The sequence below is a fragment of the Pantherophis guttatus genome, chromosome 1, assembly GCF_059756535.1.
Source record: "Pantherophis guttatus breed Tessera chromosome 1, ASM5975653v1, whole genome shotgun sequence".
Lineage (NCBI taxonomy): Eukaryota > Metazoa > Chordata > Lepidosauria > Squamata > Colubridae > Pantherophis > Pantherophis guttatus.
This window is the reverse complement of record NC_142063.1, coordinates 100,242,052-100,259,692: the sequence shown is the minus strand read 5'-3', so window position 1 is coordinate 100,259,692 and position 17,641 is coordinate 100,242,052. Positions and strand designations below refer to the sequence as shown.

General features: G+C 38.3%; 1 protein-coding gene across 1 annotated transcript in view; it reads right to left on the bottom strand.

Annotated features, from left to right (window-relative positions):
• INSC (INSC spindle orientation adaptor protein) overlaps positions 1–17,641 on the bottom strand; it is a 143,905-nt gene that overhangs the window by 77,779 nt on the left and 48,485 nt on the right. Inside the window, exon 2 of the mRNA XM_034416997.3 lies at positions 16,235–16,305. Within this exon, the coding sequence (XP_034272888.2) occupies positions 16,235–16,263 (29 nt within the window). The 5' untranslated portion in view covers positions 16,264–16,305. The remainder of the gene's footprint in view (positions 1–16,234; positions 16,306–17,641) is intronic.

The following is a 17,641-nucleotide window of genomic DNA, read 5'->3' as shown; positions in this document are numbered from 1 at the left end:
TCCTGGAAGATTTTTTATTATTTTTCTTGAAAAGTGAACACACATTTGCCAACTCAGACTGGTGTTTCATTCCAGAAAGTGTGGCGCAAAAAAAAAAAAAAAAAAAAGGATCAGCCTTTACAAAAATGCATGTATTGCTATACACATGTAGCATGCTTTTGCTGTGAAAAGAAAAGCCAAGAGGCCCAAGTGTCCAATATATTTTCAAAAGTAAATTAGATTTATTTTAATGGAAAGACAAACACAAGCAACAGTTTATTCCTGCAAGCATTTATCTTCCACTGGGACTGGGAAATCTAAACCTACTCACTACAACATCAGTAGAGAAATTCTATTACAACCTGGGAACGCCAGTCTATCTTCCTTTCGGTCTTTTTGCTGTGCTCATTTGTCAGTTAGGACTGTCTTCTTAAAGCCACTTGCTGTGTTTCTCTATTTTACCTTTAACCCACATAACTAGGCCTGTCTGTGTCCCAAATCCCTCTATTTGATCATCATGTGTCTTGTGCAAATTTACCTACGATTTATTTTATTGTTCAACTTCTTTGCTATGTGTATCCCTCTTCCTGCCTATTTAGGCAGGCAGAAAAGTGTCCAGAGTATTCAAAACTATAAGCTTCATAAATTTAGACTTCTGTCATATGCTTAGCATAAGGTGACCAGACGTCCCGCTTTTGGCGGGACAGTCCCGCTTTTGAGCAATTTGTCCCGCGTCCCGCGGCGTTTTAAAAAAGTCCCGATTTTTCATTCTGCTCCTGACTCCCGGCTGCCTCCTGAATCCCCGCTGATGGCTAGAGGGAAAAAAAAGTCTTTAAACTCTTGCCGCGGGGCTTCAAAGGGCCGACCTACAGCTGATCAGTGTTAAAAAAAAAATGAATAGACCCATGTCTGCAAAAATAGAAAAAACAGCCCCTGTTAACAGCTTCCGCTAGGTTAATTAGCTGCAAAAAGCTGCAAAAAGTTCCTGGAGCAGATTTTCCCCCCCCTAGCTATACTGAAAACAAAGGCGAAAGCGAAACTAAACCTGCAAGGTGACAAAATGAGGCAGAGAGAGATTTCTTTCAAAAAAGGTAGGTACAAAACTGCAAACAATGGGAAATTTGGGGCAAAAGAGGAGAGTTCAAGATTTTAAAACACAAAAGAAAAAAAGCTCTATTTAACTAGGGAATTGTAATAATTGAGATACTATTAATAATTGTATATTGTGTTGAAAGCAGAAATGGTTAAGTTGTGGTTTGGAGGAATATATGGGGGAAATTATTTGGTTTATTATTATTGGTAAATATAATTAATTGATTTGTAAGAAATTGGATTGCATGGAAATAATTGGAATATTCATGTTCATATTGATTAATATACAAAAAAGATAGTTATATAACTAATTGATTTATATTAAAATGTTGAATTTGTATTAAACAACTGTATTACATAATTACATAATTAACCAATGTGAGGATGGATATAAAAATAGATGACAATGGGAAGGGGTATAATATAGAATAGAAGGGAAAAATTGAATTTGATTAAGATTAGAGATGAGGATGAAGGGTAATATTGTTTTTTTAAAAAAATAGATGAGGAATAAATATGGCAAAAAGGAAATATAGAAATTGTAAATTTAATTGAAATGACTAAACGCTGTTTAAATTTGTGAACCAGCCAAATATTCTGTTCAAAGAAAATACATTGTATGTTTGTATGTGTGTTTCTAATTATTGCTATTTATTCATATTTGTTCTCTTTTATTCTTTAAAGTTTAACAATTCATTCTTAATCTTAATATCTTTATATTTGCTTGGGGTTGGCTTTCTTCCCTTTCATCTTTTTTATTGTACAGCAATCTTTCTCCTCAAACCTACCACCACTCTCTTTTCTTTCCTTCTTACTTTCTCTTCCCCCCGCCCTCTTTTTCTCCTCCCTACTTCCTCTTCCTTTCTCCTTCTCCTCCTCTCTTCCTCCCTCTCTTACCCTCACTCCTACTCTAATTTCCATTCCTTCATCCCTCTCTATTGCTGTATCCTTTAATGCATATGGACTACTCAGAGGGCTGAAAAAGTTATTTTTGACTGGTCCTCACACTTTTGACCAGTCCTTGAACTTATGACTGTCCTCACATTTTACATTTTTGCCCTATCTTGTCACCATGTTGAAGAGAAGCAGTTGTGAAATGAGTGACATGGTTGTTAAGAATACTGCATGGGCATAAATGTGAGGATGGTCATAAGTGTGAGGACCAGTCAAAAGTGCGAGGACCTGTCAGAAATGACTTTTTTCAGCCCTCTGGTTAATCCTTTTGTGCATATGGACTACTCAGAGGGCTGAAAAAGTTATTTTAACTGGTCCTCACACTTTTGACCAGTCCTCGAACTTACGACTGTCCTCACATTTTACATTTTTGCCCTATCTTGTCACCATGGTGAAGAGAAGCAGTTGTGAAATGAGTGACATGGTTGTTAAGAATACTGCACGGGCATAAATGTGAGGATGGTCATAAGTGTGAGGACCAGTCAAAAGTGTGAGGACCTGTCAGAAATGACTTTTCAGCCCTCTGAGTAGTCCCTATACACATAGCCATGGCCACCCGGTCACATGACCAGCTAGCCACGCCCACCCAGTCACATGACCAGATAGCCATGCCCACCCAGTCACATGACCAGATAGCCACGCCCACAAAATAAGCCACGCCCACAATGTCCCTCTTTACCAATGTTAAAATCTGGTCACCTTAGCTTAGCATGTGCCATACACCTGCATTTTGCAATTAGAAATATATTTAGAGAGATAGCAGCATAAACAAACTGCTTTTTATTAGTTCATGAAGCTGCTCTGTGCTATGCTCATTTTTAAAAGTCTTCCTGTCAAAAAAAGAGGTGGCTCCAAATCACAAAAGAAAATAATTTCTTACTCATTTTTCCCCCTATGGGAAGGGACCATAAAATGCCCAGGTCTAGTCTAACCTGATGATCAGTTTTCTTTAAAGAAAAGAAATACAGTTTATATGTATTAATGGTTATTGCAAGCTCTTAGTAGGCTTATCCACAAGATTACTTACCGGTTCCTCTCAGATGCTCTAATATGAAAGTAATGTGTGGTTTTTTTCTGAGAAAACAGAATATAGGCTCCCACCTGGACAATCCATGGTGCATAGAGGCAATGTTGTCAGGGAAAAGTAGTTTATTGAGCTACAATGGTGCTAGAAATCAGACTGTACCATCTTCAGCAAGCTGAAGAGCTTGGTCGATTAAGTCTCATTCTGCACCATAGGAATTAGCGGAACAAAACTGACAAATCCCCCTCTAAATGCCGGTTCGCTATACAACACCAATTACATTCAGATTCAGGACAATATAAGACATATAATTTTGAAGTTAAATATTTATGCTGTTTAGAAGGTAAAGGCTTCGTTAATATGTCAGCTAATTGTTCAGAGGTATCACAATGCACTGCTTTGATAAATCCATCTTGAGACAATTGTCTCACATGTTTAAACTTTATATCTATATGCCTGGATCTTTGTCCAATGGCATCGGATCTGGATATATCAATGGCTGCTTTATTATCTTCATGCATAACAAAAGGTAAAGCAGGTTTTTTCCAGACATCTGAAATCAAATCATTAAACCATACAAGGTTATTTGCAGCTTTGGATAAACAAACATATTCCGCTTCTGTGGTTGAAGTGGCTACCAGTTCTTGTTTACCAGTGTACCAGTAAACTGGACAGTTATTTAATAGAAAAATATAACCAGAAGTGCTCTTCCTGCATGATATATCTCCAGCCCAATCCGCATCTGCGTAACAAGTAAGTTTTGGTTCTTTGTCATTACTAGGTTCTAATATTAAACAAAAGTCTAATGTACTTTTTAGATATCTTAGAATTCTTTTGACAGCTTCCCAATGATACATAGTTGGTTTACTAACATGTCTTGACAATAAATTGAGAGGTAATGCAATATCTGGCCTGGTCCAATTAGATATATAAAGAAGTGAACCTATGACTGATCTATAAAATGTATTATCTTTGAATTCAGGGGAAGACTCATCAGTGTTTCTAAGGAAATCAGTTTGCATAGGAGTGTCACATGGTTTAGCATTGTTTAAATTGCATTTGTTTAGAAGTTCAATAATCTTATCTTTCTGAGTAAGTTTGAATCCCCTTCTAGTTTTGTTAATTTGTACGCCAAGGTATTTGTTTACTTTACCTAGAGATTTCAACGAAAAATGTTCGTTTAGCTTATTTACAAAGGTTTCTCTTCTCTCCTTGTGTTTTCCTATATATAAAATATCATCTACATAAATTAACACGAATTCAATGTGATCATCACTTTTTTTTACAAAGAAACAGTTATCAGCGGTGGTAGCGTTAAAATCCATGGTCTTAAGTACTTTTACCAAACAATCATACCATCTTTTGCCAGATTGTTTTAACCCGTATAGACTCTTGTTCAATAGCCAGATTTCATTCTTATTAGTGTATTGACTGTGTGGTGCCCTTACATATATTTCCTTATCTAGTTTTGCGTGTAAGTACGCAGTCTGTATGTCATATTGAAATACATCAAGATTGAGTGCAGATGCCACTACCAGAGCTGTTTTAACACTCTCTGTTCTCACTGTGGGGGAGTATGTGTCAGTATAGTCCTCCGGATACTTTTGTGCATAACCTTGTGCAACTAATCTGGCTTTGTATAGAGTATTGCCTCCTTCTAGATTCTTAATTTTATAAATCCACCTAGTACCTATGATTGTTTTATCTTTAGGTGCAGTCGCAGGTGTGAATACATTTAATCCTTGCAAACTTTCCATCTCTTTTTTCATAGCTAGTTCCCATTTTTCCTTTTCTTCATAAGGGAGTTTTAATACTTCCTCATATGTATTAGGTGTTATTTGTTCACCATCCATATGCATTATGTAATCTCTGTATTTACCTGGTATTTGATTTCTATTGTTTCTAATAGCTCTTTCAGGTTTGCTATGGTTGTCATGCAAATATCTTGCTTCCTTTTTTGTTAATGTGTCTGTCTTTATTTTGTGCTGACTATTTGTCCAAGTTTTGGTTTTGTTTGTATTTTTGTTGATATTTTGATTTTCTATTGTTCCTCCCTCACAAGATTCTGTATCTTTGCATTTATCTGGAAATATTTCATTAAGATGTAATTTAGACCAATTGGCTTGTTCATGGAACACAGCTGTTCTGGAGACTATAAATTTGTTACTATTATCAATGAATCTGTACCCTTTGGTGCCAGTTTCATATCCCATAAATCTTAATCTTCTGGATACGTTTTCTCCCTTTCTTCTCAACTGTTTAGGTATGTGTACGTCTGCAGTGACTCCAAATATGTGCATGTGTGCTAATTTGGGTTTCCTATTATACATCACCTCATATGGTGTTTTATTCACAATACTGGACCAGGTTCTATTTTGAGTGTAATTTGAATAATGTAAGGCTTCTGACCAAAATTGTTTGCCTAAACCAGCATCCTCTAATGTGCACCTAATCATGGTTTGTAGTGTGGAATTCTTTCTCTCTGCAATCCCGTTTTGGAATGCAGAAAATGGACTAGATGTGAAATGTAGCATTCCTCTATCCTTTAACCATTGGGAGAATTCTTTAGACATGAATTCACATCCCCTATCTGTCATAATTTGTTTTATTCTGATATTATGTTGTGTTTCTATGCGTTTGTAGAATTCCTTAAATTTCTGAAAGGTTTCATCTTTGTGTTTTAATGTGTAAACAAAACCATAGCGACTGTAGTCATCTACTATTGTTAGGAAGTAACGTTTTCTATAAGTGATTGATGGAGTTAATGGACCAACTAAGTCCATATGTACTAAGTCAAAAATTTTGTTAGTTGATCTGTTGGATTTTTTTGGCCTGGGACTAGTTTTTAGTTTAGTGGATTTAGATACTGAGCATTCCAAATAATTTTCACAATTTTTTATTTTGACACCTTCTGCGTGTTCAGTCATTTTTTGTACTACAGGAAAACTTGCATGTCCTAACTTCCTATGTAAGATGTGAGCACACTCATCATGAATTGGTTTACCTATTCTTGGTTTCTTCTCTTTGTGTGTATTTGTGTGATCATGAGATATTTTACATTCATCATTGTCACTGTTACTAACATTTTCATCATCTGCCTCAATACAATCTTCCATATTTGAATCAATGTTATGTAACCATCTTTCTTTTGTTACCAGATAGGGTAGGCCTCCTTTAATCATCACAGTGCCTACATTTGTTTTGTCCTTCTCTAAAGTTGCTTTCCCCTTTGAGAAAACTACATTGATGTCAGAATCTCTACTTAGTTTTATGACACTTAGTATGTTATGAGGTATTTCAGGGATTAACAATACCCCCTCTATTTTTCCTAGACCAGGCAATGTTATGTTTCCTCTGCCTAATACTTGAACCTTTTCTTGATTAGCTACCTTTATTACAAACTTATCTTCTGTAAATGAAGAATTTTTGTTATTAGTGGTGTGATTGGTTGCCCCAGAATCGATAAGCCAATTATTGTTCTCATTTTGTTGTGTTTTAGTGCTGTCTTGTTTATTTAGTCCATTCAGTGAACCAGATTTTCTCTCTTTTGAATTTTCTCTACCCCCTCTACTTTCTCTGTAATTTGGTGGGCTTCTATATTTATATCTATCTGTGGAAGACTGTCTATAATTGTATCTGCTTCTATATTCTGGCCTATGTCTCTCCTTTGATATTTTGGGACAGTCTCTTCTATTGTGTTCCCTGGACCCACAATTGTGGCATCTAAAAGCTTCATTGTATTTTTCTTGGAAAGCTACCTTCCTAAAAGATTTGTGTTCTGTGTGATTGCTAGAACGATTTTTTCTTGAATTGTCTTCTGCTATCAATTTGTTAGATAGACTCTCTATGGATAAATATCCTAGATTGATGGTGTCTAAGTGTGACATAAAACTATCCCATGATGAATCAAGTGAATTGATAATAACACTTTTCATTGTTTGATCTGAAATCACTTCCCCCCTCAGATGCAGCTCAGCTCTTATTTTGTTTAGAGATATCAAATGCTCACTTATGGAAACCCCTGGTTTTACTCTGGAAGAAAAGAAATCCTTAGACATCCTTGTAGTGGTAGCTACACTGTCGCTGTGAAACAGATTAAACATGCATTGAATTATTTCTGAAACAGTTAGGTTTGGTTTGATACTATGATACATTGCAGGAGATACGCTAGATATTATTAAGAAGAATGCTCTATGATGTAAACAATCTATTTTTAAAGTCCAAGGTCTTCTTGGAGGACTAGTGATAAAGAATAGTAAATTTTCTTTCATAAAGACAACCTGGAGCTGTTGATACCACTCTTGCAAATTAATGCCATCAACTCTAAGTTTTGGGAAGTCACTGGGTAAGTTTCCCACATTATTTTGTCCATTACTTACAACCTGAGGTAGTCCGTGATCTCGCAAGTGCAGGAAATTGCAAAACGGCATGGGGATGCTCGCAACGAGTCTGCGTGGTTCTCTGGCCAGTTCAAGTCTTTCCGGACCGTCTACATGATTTCGCACATGCGCGTTGCTCATTTCTTCTTTGGCATCGTCGTGGAAGGTTCTCTCCATTTCAGCTCGTTCGCTCTGTTCCTCTTCAGACGAGTCGGTCTCTGGCTCGGTTTTAGGAGTTCTGATGGCGGCGGCTGTTCTTCTCTTTCTCTTGTGTGCGTTGATATTTGATCCGGTCTGCGGCGTGGGGCGGAATCGGCATGGCTCTCTGGGCTCGGGCGTCGTCGCTCTCGAAGTCAGGATGGGAGCGTGTAGGTCTTGAGGTATCGGCTTGTTCTCTTGCTTCTTCGTTGGCGCTTTGGAAATTTTTAATTTTGGCCCAAATGCAGCAAAAAGCGTCTTCATTGCTGATTTTATTTGTGATTTGGTTAAATCGTCTTCGCTTTCTGATTCGGGTTCTTCTGGAGATTTCGAATCTTCCTTTTCACTTTCGTTGTCTGATAACGTTTTTCGCGCCAGAAATTTTGAACTGAGCATTTTGATTGGCTCTGCTTCGCTCCCTTTGGAGGCTTGTTGAAACCAAGATGGCTGCCATTCAAAATTTCGCGCGGTATCACATCTTTTCTTTTTCATAATGACTTTCTCTGTAGTCATATCACTCACAGTTTTTTGGTCTTTGGGTTTCTCTTTGACGATGTTTTTCTCTCTCGCTGCTCCGCTGTTTTTCAGCATTTCTTGGAGATTCGCGATGAGACTTTCATCATTCTTCTGGCTTTTTAATAGCTTCAATATTTCTGACCTGAGTTCGTTATTTTCTATTTCGATTTCCTCCTGGTCATTATTTTCATTTATTAGTTCTTCTTCTTCTGTGGTGTACTCTTCGGATTCTCTCGAGATCGCGTTTGTGGATTCGTTGATTATTTCTTGTTCAGTTTCTATTTCTTTGCTGTAGGCCCTGGTGTTGGGCCTATCTTTCTTAGACATTTTTAAGTATTTATTGAGTCAATTAACCATCCTCTGCTACCAGCTTGTTGCAATATTTTTAGGATCAGACTCAATAATGATAATAAAGATTAGAGGTTTGAATATATTTCTCTTTAATCATAACAGGCATTCTATATTCACTGAATATTCACAGATAGAAGCAAGGAAAATGGTGAGGGTGGCTCCTTATATATACAAAGGGCGGAGTCAAGAATGGGAGTGGTGAATTATGAATACATTAGGAAACAAAGAATAAGTTAACCCCCGATATCCCATATATACATTATTTACACATTAGGGAATAAGGCATTTACATCTGACAAAAACACATGGAGGAAATGCAGGGCAGGTTTTGGGGCTCTTTCAGAAGGCCAAGAGGGTAGGTGTGGATCTCACCTTGGAGGGCATGATATTCTACACGGTGGGGGCCAAATCAGGGTGGGCTTCAAAAATTTTAGCAAGGGATTCTCTGCCCGGTTGCTGGTGGGTGTGGCCATGGTGGGTGTGGCCTAGTCGGCTTCCTGCACCATGGCGGGGGGGGGTATTTTTGCCCTCCCCAGGCTCTGGAGGCCTTCCTCAAGCCTCCAGGAGGGTGAAAATGGCCTCTCCAGGCTCCAGAGGCCCTGTGGAGTTCCCGAACTTCCAGTAGGCCTGTTTTTCACCCTCCCCAAGCCTCCACGTATGCCCTGCACTTACCTGCATCCAAAATGGGCTGCGTGGGGACTCCTGGGAGGGGCTTGGTGAGGTGGGCGGGCCCAGCCGGGTTGGAATTTGGGCGTTCTCTGAACTCCACAGAATCTTAGCTAGAGGTTCTCCCGAACCCCTGCAAACCCCCATCAGCCCACCACTGGGCCAAATGCTCTTCTCCTGCATCCTGCCAGTCAAAACGCCTTGACCAATGGGGACCAATGTCCTTTCTCCTGGAATGAGTGGGGAGGGTCAATCCCATTGTGGTGAGGCAATTCCTCAGGTAGCCTAGACCCATGCCATGCAGGGGTTTAAAGGTGATAACCAACACCTTGAATTTCTTAGAGTACTTGGCTGAGCCTGAAATCTGACCACTCTTGGATCATTTTTCTCTAAAGTATCTGAAAAATAAGGTTTCATATTCTCATTCTCTAAATGAAAGTTTGCAGCTGGCAATATGCTTGTTACTACGGTTCAAGATTTATGCCTGTAACAAATTCCTAGAAGTTGGCTCTGTTAATTGTACAAAACAAATTAGCACAACAAGCCTATTGTGGAACCACCCCATCAGTCTGGTACCTGGGCTTGTTGCCTGCTCTTCAGTGCTGTTGTGGCTGCCAGAAAGCCTGCTGGAAACTACAACCACTTTCTTTCCCCCCCCCACTACCTTTTTTAATAGGAAAAAATCCCAATTTAAACCTAGGAGCTATGGCACCTTCATTTAATTCATATAATTGAGATTGGCTATAGTGCTTTTGTAGCCCTTCCTAAAGCTTCTGCTGCCTGGAACCTTATACCTCACTTCTTGTCCTCACATAATATACTTTTAAAGTTCATTCCACCATAGAATGTAACCTGGTAGAGATATCACTGCCCAATGCAGCCACATTTCCCCCCTCTCGTTTCCATTTGGATGGTCAGAGGTATAGGATTCTGTAATCTGACATACAAATCACAGACAAATGCAATTTCTCAGACTACAGATAGTGGGTGTTGATAGCTAAAGCATCTGGAAGGATTTGTGCTAAGGAAAGTGCTTTCACAAATCCAGAGGGGTATGGATTATTTTATATTCTATTTATGGCAGATCGTAAACAGAGCAAGTTGGAAAAGGGATTTCCCTTCAGCAACGTCACACCATTTCTCCTGCCCCAGATATACATTTGCCCAACATACACAAAGCACCTAAATAATATTGCAATCAATAGAAACAAGATGACTTTCTTATTTCTCAAGAGAAGGCAAACTTTTGTTTCTCTCCACTTCCTTCTGTACAAGTTCCATTAAAAACTAAGCTTAATAAAATGATTAAGCTGATATAATATACAACACAATGAATATGACTTGTGTCCAAATCTCTCAATCAGCCATTGTTCATTATTGGCATGCCAGTATCTTGCTTCAACCATTTTGGGTTCAATATCAAAACAGCAACACAATATGATATTATAGGGATGTTCTAAGGGACGTTGATGCCTTTGTGAATTCCATATTGGATGGGTAGGCAGCATGCATAGAAATACTTCATTCTCCCCATTATATTAAAGACATCCACATATTAAGTTGCTTCTTCTTTTAGAGTCCATGCCTGCAATCACACAGATGGAGTACCAAGCAAAGGTTGCTCTTCCATTGCCTTATGCTATGAAGGTTTGCTCAACATCAAGCAGGATACCAGCATAGGTAAACAGTTTTAGATCCTGAATTTAATTAACTTATAGATTTGTGCATGCCTGTTGATGGCCAAGTTTATTATTTTTAATTTCAATTTTTAATGCTGCCCACTTGTCAATGATTCCTGGCAGATTTTTGTAACAGTGCTATTGTGGAAGGAATTACCTATTTTTTAAAGTAAAAAAACAATAAAACAAAAAAAGAATAACTGAAGAAGAATAAGGAGGAGCCCTGTTGCTGGTACATCAGCTCATCTGGACTCAATATACCCATGTCACCATGTGGTATGGACTGTCGATGCTACCCTCTGATGCCTTCATGGCAGGGATGAAATGCTCCCGGTTCCGACCGGCTCGGGCAAGTAGGTAGCGATGGGGGCAGGCAGTTTGGAGAACCGGTAGCAAAAATCCCTGCCCCTGCCCCCCATGCCCAGCTGAGCCGCATGATCATCAGAGGCTTTTTTCTTTTAAATGGCTCTGACGAGCCAAGCTCTGACGATCCCAGCTGAGTTGCCTGCCAATCAGGCAACTCAGCTTGGATCGTCAGAGCCATTTAAAAGAAAAAAAGTTTTTTCTTTTAAATGGCTCTGACGATCCAAGCTCTGACGATCCCAGCTGAGTTGCCTGCTTTTTTTCTTTTAAATGGCTCTGACGATCCCAGCTGGGTTTTTTAAAAACCCTCTGATGATCAGGCAACTCAGCTGGGATCGTCAGAGCCTTTTGAAGGCATTTTTTTACATGGTTTTACATGTAAAAAATGGTTTTAAAAGTAAAAAAAAATAGCCACGCCCACCCAGTCACATTACCCCACCATCACCAAGCCACGCCCACAGAACCGGTAGTAACAAATTTTAGATTTCATCGCTGCTTTGTGGTCAACTCAACTGGAAGACATTTTTACTATTGCTTCATCCCTATATGAGCCACGATGGTGCAGTGGTTAGAGTGCAGTACTGCAGACTACTTCTGCTGACTGCCAGCTGCCTGCAATTTGGCAGCTCAAATCTCACCAGGTTCAAGGTTGACTCAGCCTTCCATCCTTCCGAGGTGGGTAAAATGAGGATCCAAATTGTTGGGGGCAATATGCTGACTATGTAAACTGCTTAGAGAGGACTGTAAAAGCACTGTAAAGCGTATATAAGTCTAAGTGCTATTGCTAAGTGCTATTGCTATTGTTTCCCAAGAGATTATTGGTAGGGTTTTGAGCAATATTTTCAGTCCCTCAAAACTGAGCTTCAGCCTCACAATTCAGCAATAGCATTATTTAAAAAAAATAAAATAAATAACAGCAGTTATCAAGATCCTGATGCTTCCTGGGATGCTTATGACAGCAATAGTCCATCTCAGGATTCTGTTTTTTACATAAAATGAAAAGTCTTCTGGAAATTGAGGTTCCAACTGAAATTTTAGAATACTATAAATAAGGGTTTTAAAAATTAAATAATTTCATTACTGCTATCCCATGCAGATATAATGTAAGTCCCATTGGCAATCCTCTGAATGTAAAATAGGTCTTCATAGTACATATTTTTCTTAATTATGCTATTTTTTTTCCTTAACTACTTTTCAAGTCTCACAACTTTGAATCCCTTACACCTACAGCAGAGGTGTCAAACTCAATTTTATTGAGGGCCACATCAGGGTTGTGTTTGACTTTGGGGGGCCGGGGTTGGCGTGGCTGGGATAGGTGTGGCCAGCTTGATGTCATTCGTGTCAGGGGCGCCTGTGTGTTTCTGCCAGCGAAAACGGGCTCCCAAGCTCCATTTCAGCTGCGATGGCCTCCTGCAACTCTGCCAGTAAAAACGGAGCTTGGGAGGGCCACACATAGCTCTCCCAAGCTCCATTTTCTCTGGCAGAGGCACTGCGAGCCAGTCCTTCACTGTTTCCAGGGCGGCCCTGTGGGCCAGATCTAAGCGCCTCGCAGGCCGGATCCGGCCCCCTGGCCTTGAGTTTGACACCCCTGATCTATAGCATACTATGGTAACTGATCCACTTAGATGTCACACAAATATACACATACAAATATACACAATGATGCATTAATCAAAAAAAAAAAAAGGAAGCCATTCTAAGACAGTGTTCTTAGTGCCAGAGGTCAAACAGATACTAATGTATAGGACAATAGATTTAAACAGCTTTCTTATATAGATAAATTATCTTTCAAGCAAACTGGAAAACTATTTGAGGCTATAAATATGTATGAGCTGACCTCAAGCAGATTGTTCTTTTTCACAGCTTTGTCCAAACTTTGAAACTAACAAAGGAAGGGAAAACAGTAGGACAAAGGGAGGAAAGATTATAGTAAGTTTAGTGCACTCTATAGAGAAGGAGGAAACTTGAATGTATTTTTTACTTGCCCTATATTTTCCTCCAGGTTTCTGTCAGCTCACAAAGAGCCACATATTTTGAACTGGAGTAACTCCACTTGCAGCTCAAATTAGACAAATGAAATAATGAGTGGCTTCTCTTGGATACTTCCTGATGTTTTCAGTGATAGTATACTTCTTACTGCATCTTTTATGTTATTCTGGTGTCAATTTAAGAATTTCACTTTTCCCAAGTTTCTCATTTAATTTCTGACTTTTTTCTTTTTTACCCAAGTCTTACTTAGACCTGTCTCTGTTGCATGTATAATTATTGAATGTCAAAATATTGCCTTCCAAATCAGTAAAGATTCAAAGTGTTTTATATAGCAAAAGGAGAGAATTCATCATTCCACTTCAGATCCTCAGGAAATACTATATGTCAATTAGAGTTTTTTTTGGGGGGGGAACCCTAAACCTAACCCTAACCCTAAAAAAAATAGTACAAAATGTTAACCCACCCCTTAAACATTAAATGTTACAGCTTTTTAAAGCAAGTTCCTAGTACTATATGCAATCTACTGGGATATATTTGTTTACAAGACTTGTATAGCAGCCCATCTTAGAACCACAACACAACCCTACAATTATATAAAACTGACATCATACAGAAAATACAAGCCAAAAATAAAATAGAAACAAAGAAACTGGCACCAGAATCCCACTTCTTGGATGCAGCCAACAGTTTTGTCTTCCAACTCCAACTTCATCCTATCATAGGACTTGGGGAAAGAGTTAGCCCTTTACAGCTCTCCATAAAGAAATGCACATCTTTATAAAACACACATACAGATCTATTCAATAACTATATAAAAATAAGCACCATCACAGAGATTAAACATTAGCTTTTTTCAAAAAAAAAATCACTTTCAGCCAATATGATTCAACTTTTAAAAAATTAAAGTTTAGAGGAAGAGAAATTGTAATTGCACTCCATCGCTAAGATATATTATCTGTTTATTTAATGGGCAACTCATCTTTTCCCTGGTGACTGACACAAAAAGCACTCAACAATAAAAGTAACATTTTATAAAATGCATTAAAACAATGAAATATATCTGTGAAACAAAACATACCCACCCAACAAACTAGCTCATCCATCAAAAGCCTGATTGAATAACGACTGACTAAATGGCTGAACAAGCGACAGAATAATTTTGAAATAATTTTTATATTGCTCTTCAGAAAAGGAGCCCAGGGTGGTGTCTAAAGAGATAGTAGCCTGACCTAAATAGAGAGTTCAAAAGATGAGAAACAGCCATCAGATAAAATTTCTACAAGAGAAGGAAATCTTGGCATTCCACTTGTGCTTAATTCCTATTATATAGAAATGTTTTCTCGTCAAACCACTGATTTGATATTAAGTGGTTTCACTATCATAGTGGAATAATCAGACTTTTCTTTTTCTTTTACTTTCTTATCTTTTCTTTGTCCATACACCAAGGAATTTCAAGAGTAAATGAGATTTTACAAGAGAGCTTGGTGATCTCATTGTTCCTTGCAATCAGGTTGTAGGGCTAAACATTGGAAACATAATGAAATTATGTGTTCATAAGCTCAGCATACATAATGGAGTTCCTATTATTCGAACAGCTGTTACCAAGATTTTTTAATATATAGAATGTATCTCTTTCCCAATTTTGATGCTAGCCCAATTTTGATGCTGCTCATACATTTTGTTCATTTTCCTTCACTCAACTAGCAAATAATGCCTTTGTTTTCCTAATTATACTACTTACACAAAAGGGGTTATGTGTGATGCTTGTGAGTGATCTATATAGACACCAATAGCTTTGTTCTACTTTCTTTTTTTTATTATTGCAAAAGTTTTACAATTACATTTTCACCCCTTTCCCCCCACCACCACCACCCCCAAACTTCCCAACCTCCCTAACCCTCCCTAACCCTCCCCTCCCCCCAGACTTCCCTATAATATACTCATAACTGGTAAAAAAAAAAAACACAAAAAAACCCTTAATATGACACTTATGTATAAACTTGAACCCCTCCCTCCCCTGTATAATTTTTCTTTTTACCTCATTACATTAAAATATTTCTAATACATTATTTTCAAATAAAAGCTATTTGATACTTTCTAGTTTGATATTTGCTTTGTTCTACTTTCTAACTATAACCTTTCACAAAGTTTCTTTTTCCCTCTGGAAATGTACATTCTTTCATTCTGGATAGAATCATATGCAATTAGTCCAGTATCTTTTTTTAAAGGCATTCATCTACATTTTCATTTCCAAACAATTTATTGTCTGGTCATATCATCGCTGTACAGGTCCAATATATTAGATTTTATTACAAGGGGTTGATTTCTTCAGTTCTGTTTGTTTGTTAGCTAGACGCCAATTATAATTTGAAGTTTTGGCAACAAAGGCACTTGACACAATAATTATTTGAGCCAAGGGTGAACAAATTGCAGCGGGATGTACTGTACATGCAATAATTGAATCGTCATACTTTGAATGAGGAACATAAGGAATAAAAAAATGAGCCGTAGTCTATAAAGCAAGAATTGAGAATTAGTATCTAGTGCAACTTTGGAAGAGGATCATTTCAGGAGCAGAGAGGATGCTTCATATACTGTAAAGAATGCCAAGTAGAGTCATAGGCCTCTCTCAGGAAAGATTCTATCTGAATCCCAGGAAAACATTACTCATCAGGGTATAAAAACCTAAACTAGGCAGTATGGATAAGCTATCAGTTCAATTTTCCTTTTGGTCAATTTCCCCTTTAACTGAGCAGGAGTTTGATTTCCAATTTCTGCAACAGGGTTTTTAATTCAGCAAAGAACATTCTATATGAAAATCCATTCATATTTTTATGTAGATTTCTCCTACTTGATTGCCTTTCTATTTGCAGTTTTGTAAGAGTAACCATTTAGAGCGGACAGTTTTTCCTTAATGCATATTTTGTCTTTATTGTCTCCTGTCATCTGCACTTTATGTAGGTTCACTGTTGTGCATTTCAAGATGATGAATAAACATACATCTCAGGAATGGGGAATGCAGGGTATTTATCTGTAACACTTACCGTTGAACTGCCAAAGCAAGGAAAGCCATGATTATCTCAGCTTTTTTGCATGCATCCTCACAGTCTAAAGCCTAAAAGGCAAAGAAAGGATTAAAATTATAATTCTGAAACTTTGATTAGATGATTATTGTTTTTTGCTTGTTTTTTTAAAGAATTAACCTGACAAGGCAAGAACCAGAGTTCCTAGGCAACAGAAAACTGTATATCAGTATAGACCATATGTCTTCCAAGCCCATCAAAAGAACATCAAGTATCCATTGACTAGGTAGGAAGAAAATCCATAGAATTTAAACCCTTCATCACAGATCTAATCAGAAGCTTTGATTTCTGTAGACAACCTTCTGTATATTGCATCATTCTTGTCTGCAATAAAAAGATGAATCCTACTAAATTGGACATGGTGGCTCAGTGGTTAAAACGCTGAGCTTGTCAATCAAAAGGTTGGCAGTTCAGCAGTTCGAATCCCTAGTGCCACGTAATGGGGGAAGCTCCCGTTACTTGTCCCAGCTTCTGCCAAACTAGCAGTTCGAAAGCACATTAAAAAAATGTAAGTAGAAAAATAGGGACCACCTTTGGTGGGAAGGTAATAGCGTTCCGTGTGCCTTTGGCATTTAGTCATGCCGGCCACATGACCATGGAGACGTCTTCAGAGAGTGCTAGCTCTTTGGCTTTGAAATGGAGATTAACACCGCCCCCTAGAGTCGGGAACAACTAGCACATATGCGCAAGGGGAATCTTTACCTTTTACTGCATTGTATCTGAGGGCCTTTTACCCAATAAGCCTGTTCCTGACTAAGGGGTTAAATTATCCAGAGAGGCAAGATTTGACTGACTCATAACCAACAAACACTTGATGGAAGTACAACTTATTTTTCATAAGAAAAAAAATTCCAACCCGATAGCCTCCAGGTGATGTTACTTCTATCATTGTCCACCCATTCATCACAGGTGAGTGATGACTGCTTACTAGAAGAAACTTACAGCTCTGGTTTTGGTGGCAAATGTACTTCGCAGTGAATAAACAATATGATGACCAGGACTTTGCTTTGCAATATGACTCCATTGTTTCTGAAGATAGCTAAAGTCTATTTCAAAGCTGGCTGGCTGGCTGGCTGACTGACTGACTGGCAAAGAAGGAAGGAAGGAAGGAAGGAAGGAAGGAAGGAAGGAAGGAAGGAAGGAAGGAAGGAAGGAAGGAAGGAAGGAAGGAAGGAAGGAAGAGATGGATTTTGCATTTTGGTAAATTTGCAGCCAGAGTTTTTCTTTGTATCTTATTTGGAAGTAACCATCTCCACAATTGTGGTCAGGATGGGGAGATGGGAAATAGATCTACCAGCAGTTGTAACAGGCTGGATTAATTTCAGGCACCTTTTATACTGGAATGAGAAGAATAGGAAGACAGAACGA